This window comes from Chironomus tepperi, unplaced genomic scaffold (genome assembly GCF_022539635.2).
Source record: "Chironomus tepperi strain 1889 unplaced genomic scaffold, CSIRO-AGI_Ctep_v1 contig_223, whole genome shotgun sequence".
NCBI classification, from domain to species: Eukaryota; Metazoa; Arthropoda; class Insecta; order Diptera; family Chironomidae; genus Chironomus; species Chironomus tepperi.
The window spans coordinates 2,865,880-2,874,055 of NW_027226345.1; the positions used below are offsets into that span (position 1 = coordinate 2,865,880).

An 8,176-nucleotide genomic window follows, 5' to 3' on the forward strand; every position below is an offset into this window, starting at 1 on the left:
TAGGGGTTGATGGCTTTATCGCTTGTTAGATACCAAAAATATCTTGTAACCTACATTAAGCTACGCACATAAAATATGCACATCTTTAATTCCTGTTCTTTCCTCGGCAGCATATTTATGTATGCATAATACATATTTACATTAGAAAGTTTTTTTTGGGATCTAAGCAGCTGCGGGGGAGGATTTTGGAATTTTTCATAAGGTTGAATTTGCTTTGAAAATATTTTGAATATTTCAGGTATTAAAATTAATTTTATAGTTATTTTCTGAGAAGATTAAAGCTGCTTAAAGTTCAAAATACTCAAATTTAGTTAGAAATTTTCATGAAAATTCAGTTACAACATTAAGGTTCAATCCAGTCATCCAAACCATAATTAACAAAATAAATCACTTTTAAGATTTATTTCCATCTGCAATCCAAACAGGAAATACTACCTATGATAACATGCTAAAACCCATTTGTAGCTTTAAATGGACTAAATTTAACATCTTATGGAACTAAAAATAATTTTTTGCATTGGAAACATTTGGAAATTACGTAACTGGATATTCAGAATTCATCAGTTAATCAGTGGTGAAATGGCATCAGAGGCATCACTAAATGGTAGAGCATTGGTTGTACGTGTCAAAAGTCCTGGGTTAAATCCCATCGAAGCTTTCCATTTCACCGTCCTAATTACCCAGCTCGGTTCGTATGTTGGGTGTAGCTTTGACGTCTTTGGTATATAATGAAACTCTGGCATGGTGCAGGATTTAAACCTAATCACGTAGGCATCAGAGCCACGTCGGAATTTCGTTAGTTCGGATTTATCAATTTATCTTAATTTAAGCGATTTGACTATATTAGCAACAATACAAAGTGCTGAGTCTCAGTGCTGAGAACTGGAAACTGGCAGAAGTTATCTAAAAATAGATCCAGTTTTCGAAAAACTCTTAATGCAAAAATAGTCCGCCGGGCGCCTTCGCCTAGAAATAACAACAACATCATACAGGCGTCTCTAGAATTCATGAAAAGACGCAGTCAATGGAGATGGTTATGCACTTGGCCTAGGTAAATGACTAGCGATAGAACCAGCTCTAGACGCAAACTAAGAGAGGCCATGGATCACAATTCATAGGTACATCCATCGAAATAAGTAAGTAAGTTCTCGGTGTAACGCTCATCCCCAAAGGAGTTTACAATTTTCATACGAAACACCAATTTTGGCTCAGTATTTTGTCGCAAACCTTTACAATGTTGGTAAAGAGTCTAAAAAGCTATAAATAGAGTTTCATAACATCCAAACGTTCCCTTAATTTAATTCTTCGTGTCAACAAAAAATTACTCATATATATCTGACAAGGTCTTGTGTTACAAAGTGGCATGGCTGTAGTATTTGAATCGCGATAAGCGAGAAGTCTACAAACCCAAATAGTAATGACTTGCAGAATATTTTTTGCGTAGTATTTTTTTTATTTTGGCGCGTGTGATTCATTCGTGAGCTTTAATTCTGGATTTACTTTCGAGAGAAGGTTGAATGGCTTTAAAGAATTTAGAAGGAATGAGATAATAAAAGGAACAGATGTGATAATTTTATTCCGGGTTTTTTGATATTTTTGAAAATCGTCTATACTATAACTTGTCATTTTTGGCCACACAATTTTATTCAGGATATTATTCATAAAGGGTTCATTAACATATGATGTCTAGCATTTATGTGAGATATCTTGCAGCATTGGTCCTTTATCCAGATTTATAGACATCTAACACCAATTTACGGACGATTTCACTGAGTTTATTTATGAAAAGATCACCAAATTGACCCGTCATCCATATTTTTCTATATGCTAAGCCTGTGAAGATCTACGTGAGTGCCATGGCATACTAGTGTTTTTTGGAAATGCCATGAACCGCATGCCGTTTTGGTTTAGGCTTACCTCTGCTGACCAATGTGCTAAGTCTATGCCTAAATGACATCATAATTTTAGATAGGCATCATTTTTGAATAATTCTTAAAATTTATTCGGGTATTATTATTTATTGCCCAATTAACCATTGATATTTTGCAAAATAATATCAAGTCTATCCAGAAAATAGTGAATATTTAAACAACCTAATCTCCATTTCTAGTTATATTAAGTCAATTGTTTGCGTCAATTCATAAACGTTTAGTTAAGAAGATCAAAGTTTATATTTGATATGTTTAGAATAAAATATATGAGAGTTCTGGAGTTTTGCTACATGGGAGTGTTGTTGTAGAAAGCAATAAAGTAGGCTTGCACTCTATAAGAGAAAAAGACTCAAATTGTACATGACCCGAGCCGTCTTTTTATCCAAAAACTGATTAATATTCGATGTTATGATGCTTATAAGGCCCAACCTCTTGAACAGAAGGCACTGTGGTTATTAATCTGTTCAATCCGCACTCTTTAGACCTACAGTATATTGTGCAATCCGAACCACTTGCCATTCCAACTTTTATCAAATTGTCTATTTTTGCCGCTCTCATGTCTACCCAACACCGAGTGTCCATACCTTAAAATATCATCTTGCAACAAGTTCCCAAAACATTTTTATTAACTGGGATAATGTCAACGAATTCTGATGCAGCAGTATAAATAGCTCGATAAACCATATCATAAACTTTAGAATAACGCAAACCTTGGCCGTGAAAAGAGCAAAACGGCTAAAAAATGAAGATTTTAATTGTTGTGTCGTGTTTAATTGGAATAAGTTTAGCAGAAATAGTTGAACGTCGTAAGTGATTTATTTGGATAATGATACTTAAATGTGGTGAATTGGGTAGTGGCTAAAAACAGCCGTTATCGTGCTGTTGACCCGAGCGATACATATGAAGAAGAACCTCTTTAATTAGTATTAAAAGGAAGCCGTTTTGAAACCAAATGGGTGTTATTTGGTTTTAAATGGAAGTGGCTACTTGTTTAGCGAAGCTTTAAATGCTCTTAGGTTGAGTCTTCTTCATTTGTGTCGGTCGGGTAATGGACTATCATGTCTTGTTGTTTTGTACGGTGACTTAGTGATACTCAAGCCATTTGAGGTTGGATTCGACTGAATTTAAGGCTACTCGAGTTGATTCAGTAATTTTTAAAGATGAAGGCATTAGCCTCAAGTTGACTTAAGTGGATTTTGCTTGAATTCGACCTCTGCCAGCGATTAAGTTGAGTTGCTCGGAAATAATTGCATTTTAAATTGTGTAAAATACCTAATAAAATAAGTAATTGTTTCCTTTATTCTATAAACAGCATTCTTCATGCAACCATGCAAAAGAATTGATCCAAATCGTAACGAGTGCGTCAGAGAATCAATCGAGAACTTCCTCCATGGTTTAGAGAAAAATCCAACTTATTACAATGACTTAAGATTCGAACCATTAGAATATGGTCCAATAACGTTCCGTTATGATTATGAAAACTTATTCAAGACCACATTCACATTCCTCGAATGTAAATGTTATGGACTACAAAATGCAAGAGTTCTGAAAACTAAAACATATTTTAGTGACAAAGAGATGAGATTGCATGCCCTTGTTAAACATCCAAAATTATGGGTAAATGGTGAATATGAAGGCAGTGGTGAACTTGGAACATTTAAAAGTGCAGATAGAGGAACATTTAATGTCACAATGCTTGATGTGACCACGAAATGGACTGTTAAAGGATCAGTTGTTAACAGAAATGGCGTCGATTTCTTAAATATTGATTTCTTCGATATTAATCCAGATGCAAAAGGAATGAAATTGACAGCTACTGGTGAAAGAACCAATCAACTTTTAAGTAAGTATTGTGATATTTGAGTGAGTCTTAACTGAAAATTGACAATCATTTTCCAGTTAAAGCTTTTTTAACTTGGACCCGAGTCCAAGCTGCGATTAGTCGACAGTCCTAAATACCACAAATCAGTTAATCGATCGAATTCTTAATCGGTGCCAAGATCACATCGGTTTGGTGCTTAATTATGGATCGATCTACTGACTTGTGTTATTCGGAAGTATGTCAACTAATAAGTTCGCGGTTTCGGCCTCGGTCAAACCTCGGTCAAGGTCTCGGTCGCGTTCTCGGTCACGGTTTCATGTTTGATTTCGTTCTCGACTATAGTGTGATTCTATGGCCACGTTCTCGTTTTCAGTATCTCAAAAATTCATCAAAACCGAATTTTACTTAAACTTAAATTAAGCCATTCTAATTTAAATAATTACTTTTTTTCTATTTTTTTCAGTTAAAACACTTATTGATGTTGCCAATCAAAATTGGAGAACATTCTTTGAAATTATGATTCCTGAATCCCGAAAGCAATGGCAACCTGAGTTCAAGAAACTCTCCAACCGAATTATTAGGAATATTCCTTACAATACACTTTCACTGATTTGATTATTTTGTAATTTAAGTTAGGATTTACTTTTAAATTTTTACCATTTTAGGAATAAATTTTTTTAAATTTTAAATTTTAGTTTTTTAGTTTTTTAGTTTTTGAAAATTTCAATTTCTTAATTTATACACAATAATAACTACTTGATGCTTACTATACACCCTTGACCCTAACACACGTAACAAAAAATTATTTTTGCAGCAAATAGCCTTGAAGTATAAGAATCGATGCATCTAAAAAGTTCAGACTATACAATTGTTGTTGTATAAGCGTGTCAGCTTGTATAAATTATGCAAACTACTTTTTTTGAAAAAAAAAACAAGATTTTGATTATTTCTTATAAATAGCTGTTAAAAATGTTATGAAATCTTCAGAATCAACGAATCTTAGTTGGAAGAAGCAGTGTAAAAATGAAGTTATTAATTGTTTTGTCGTGTCTTGTTGCTGTCAGTTTGGGGCAGTATAGTGATCCTCGTAAGTTTTAAGTTTTTAAATTATGCTTAAAAATATCTGAATACCACAAGTTGATTAGTCGATCCAAAATTTGGCACCTGGTCGGCATGACTTTTACTTGATTCGATTTAAATTCGACATCACCTGACTAACGTGACTCTGGCATTGTAACGGATTCAAACCGATCAATCCTGAATAAGAGTCATACCGGCTTGTGAATGACTTTTTCATCAATTAATCCATTTGTGCTTTTTTACAACTATTGCAAAAAATGACATTGAACTGTAGTGAAAATAAAAAATCATAAAAGAAAATAAAACAATTAAGTAAATTTGTGTTCAAATTTTAGATTTCATATTCAAGAAAATAAAAATTAAAATTTTATTGTGAAGAATTAAAATTTGCAAACCTGTTTTCATTCTGCAAAATTTTTGTTTTTTTATGTTCAAGATTGTCAATATTGATTCAAGGACATTTGCTTTTTTATGCCATTTAAAATAATAAAAAAGAAATAAGTCAGAATAGCACACGATACTCAGAAAGACCCAAATTTTAGCATGTGCAAATTGCTGTAGAGGCTTAAAACCAGATCCTTACAGTATCAACTTTATTGCAACCTAACCCGATCCTGCTGCCAGAACATTTGTGCTTGTCAATTGTGAATACAGTTGTGAAGTCATTTTATCATTGTGGTTTATACCTATTTTGTAATCAGAATCGTATACGAATAGCTCGAGTCGGCTAATCGATCCAAAATCCGGCACCAGGCAATTCTGACATAGTTCTAGATTGAAATCGAATCGGCACTAAATCAGAGTCACATCAATCAGTCAAATTAATCGCCTTGTGCTTTTCAAGGTGGTTCACAAATGCATCCTGAATTTTACTTTAGATTATTATTATTATCATTATTAATTGACTAAAATTTTCATAAAACCACTAAACTCTCAATATCATTTCTTTTCTTCTCTTTAACAGCTCCATTCCTCAAAATATGTAACATCAACGATGCCAAACGTGATGTATGCATCAAAAACTCATTACAAGACTTTATCATAGAACTACCAAAAAATCCAAATTATTTTGACTTCATCCAATTTGAGCCATTCACTTATGAGCCATACACATTCAGATATGACTACGGTGACTTTTTAAAAGGATATTTTAAAGTTTTTGACAGCAAAAGTTATGGATTAAAGAATTTAAAAGTTTTAAAACTCAAATCAGACATCACCGAGAAGGACATGAAGATTCTTGCTCTCATCAAAATTCCACAAATATTTTCGGAAGCAAATCTTGACACCAAGTTCGAGTTAGGCTCATTAAAGTACGAAAATACAATTCCATTCAATGTTACATTATATGATGTAACCGCTAAGTGGACAATCAAGGGAAAAACTGAAGAACGAGATGGCGAAAAGTTCATGAAAATTGAGTTGTTTGATGTTTTAGCTGAGGCTAAGGATATGAAGTTTGAGACGTCTGATGTGTTCCCTAATCAACAGTTTAGTGAGTATTAAGTGCAATTTTATGTTGGGAACTAATGAGAACTCACTAATGTGAGTTAATACGGACTTCGTAGAGTCCAGACTCTGGTGGAGGCGGCTTTTTGATTTTTGGAGTCCGTCAAAGTTTTGTCAACTCTGGTTGAAGTATTACTAAACTAAGGGATCGTTCAAAAATGATGTCAAGCTTTTATAAGAATACACGAGTTTCACTAACATTTTTAGACTAGCATAGGTTTGCCAATGTCTTGATTACTAACAATTTTTGAAACTTACTAAGTTACTTTCTTGGCTGTGGCGCACTGTTGCGCTTATAGAATATCTAAAGACAGCTCCATCTTTCGAAACATTCTGCTAGTTCGAGACATTATTTCCGAGACAATTCCTTAAAATTCTAGCTATCATCTTGACAATCAACAGAGAAAAAAGTTCATAAAATTACAATTTTTTACAAATTTTGATATCCTTTATGAACGACTCCCTACCAATTCACCATTTTCTATCAATAACAATGCACAAATCGTCCTTGAAATCCTCATCAACATAAATTTTTATCTAATTCTACTTTCTTTTTTTTATAGACGATCTATTTGTCGGCTTTATCAACCAAAACTGGAAATTATTCTACGATGTTATGATCGGCGAAACACGTAAACAATGGGAACCTGTTTTTAGAAACGTAACCAACAAGTTCTTTGAACAGATACCATTTAGAAAACTTGTATTAACAAAGTGATAGTTCTAAGATGCATGCTTAATAAAAAATAAATTGATTTGAAAAAGTTGATGGTTTTTTTGTGGTTTTATTGAGAAATTTGAAGGAATTTATGGATTTATTTAGGTTTAGCAATGGTTAGTGCCTGTAGTCGAAGGGTTAGGTGTGTCGTCGCACAAAAACGACTGTCTACCACTGATTTAGGGTGACGGAGGAAAGGGGCTGACTACGTCCAGTTAGAAACCCTATAAAGTTTAAAAACCATGACTTATACCAGTGGTGGACAACATTTAATTTTTCGCGGCACGTCTTAGTGGTCAGCCTCAATTGAGCCGCACACGGCATAAGATTCATAGTACTACCATAGACTATGGACGACACACTAGTTTGCCGCAGCACACAGGTTGCCCATCACTGACTTATACTCTCATGACTCAACACCACAAAATGCCATTCACCAAGCTCAAAACTACTTCCTCAACTCAACTTCACTTCCTAACAAAATTGAAGCATATTGAATTCAGTGGTGATTACTTTCACAACGGAACAATAAATTTAGTTCCACCAACAAAAGACATAAAAACTCGAAATGAGAAAGTTTTTTTTTTGCAATTATAAAGTGCCGCCCAGAAGGCATTTTACCGCATGAGCTTGTACAAATAAATTAACGACGCGCGAATAAAAGGGAGGAAAAGGAACAGATTCGAGTCATTGAATTTGACTTAATTACACTCTCTGGAAACAACTAATTTTAGAGTTGTTGAAAAAAATGGAGGAGGTTTTTTTGTGATTCTTGGATGGTTTTTGATGTCGGTTTGTGTGGAATGAATTAGGAGGGTTTAGGAAGGGATTTTGGCGGACTGGCTTTTAGGGAATTGAGACTCATTCAGGCCCTTCTCAGAATTGAGGCTCATTTAGGCCCCTCTCAGAATTGAGGCTCATTTAGGCCCCTCTCAGAATTGAGGCTCATTTAGGCCCCTCTCAGAATTGAGACTCATTCAGGCCCCTCTCAGAATTGAGACTCATTCAGGCCCCTCTCAGAATTGAGACTCATTCAGGCCCCTCTCAGAATTAAGACTCATTCAGGCCCCTCTCAGAATTGAGACTCTTTATGGCCCCTTTCAGAATTAAGACTCA

General features: G+C 34.4%; 2 protein-coding genes across 2 annotated transcripts; both read left to right on the plus strand.

Annotated features, from left to right (window-relative positions):
• The first annotated feature begins 2,587 nt into the window (after positions 1-2,587).
• On the plus strand, positions 2,588-4,442 carry LOC139091028 (uncharacterized). Its single transcript, XM_070640953.1, has 3 exons — positions 2,588-2,737; positions 3,244-3,774; positions 4,217-4,442. Exons 1-3 carry the CDS (start codon positions 2,674-2,676, stop codon positions 4,366-4,368), a joined length of 747 nt encoding a protein of 248 aa, XP_070497054.1. The 5' UTR covers positions 2,588-2,673; the 3' UTR covers positions 4,369-4,442.
• A 144-nt stretch (positions 4,443-4,586) lies between these two features.
• Positions 4,587-7,109, plus strand: LOC139091027 (uncharacterized). The gene is made up of 3 exons (XM_070640952.1): positions 4,587-4,840; positions 5,798-6,328; positions 6,906-7,109. Exons 1-3 carry the CDS (start codon positions 4,777-4,779, stop codon positions 7,058-7,060), a joined length of 750 nt encoding a protein of 249 aa, XP_070497053.1. The 5' UTR covers positions 4,587-4,776; the 3' UTR covers positions 7,061-7,109.
• The last annotated feature ends 1,067 nt before the right edge of the window (positions 7,110-8,176 follow it).

Coding starts and splice junctions, on each gene's coding strand:
- LOC139091028 (XM_070640953.1), top strand. CDS start 2,674: ATGAAGATTTTAATTGTTGTGTCGTGTTTAATTGGAATAAGTTTAGCA. Junction 2,738..3,243: donor AGCAGAAATAGTTGAACGTC/GTAAGTGATTTA, acceptor TTCTATAAACAG/CATTCTTCATGCAACCATGC. Junction 3,775..4,216: donor AAGAACCAATCAACTTTTAA/GTAAGTATTGTG, acceptor TATTTTTTTCAG/TTAAAACACTTATTGATGTT.
- LOC139091027 (XM_070640952.1), top strand. CDS start 4,777: ATGAAGTTATTAATTGTTTTGTCGTGTCTTGTTGCTGTCAGTTTGGGG. Junction 4,841..5,797: donor GGGGCAGTATAGTGATCCTC/GTAAGTTTTAAG, acceptor TCTCTTTAACAG/CTCCATTCCTCAAAATATGT. Junction 6,329..6,905: donor GTTCCCTAATCAACAGTTTA/GTGAGTATTAAG, acceptor TTTTTTTTATAG/ACGATCTATTTGTCGGCTTT.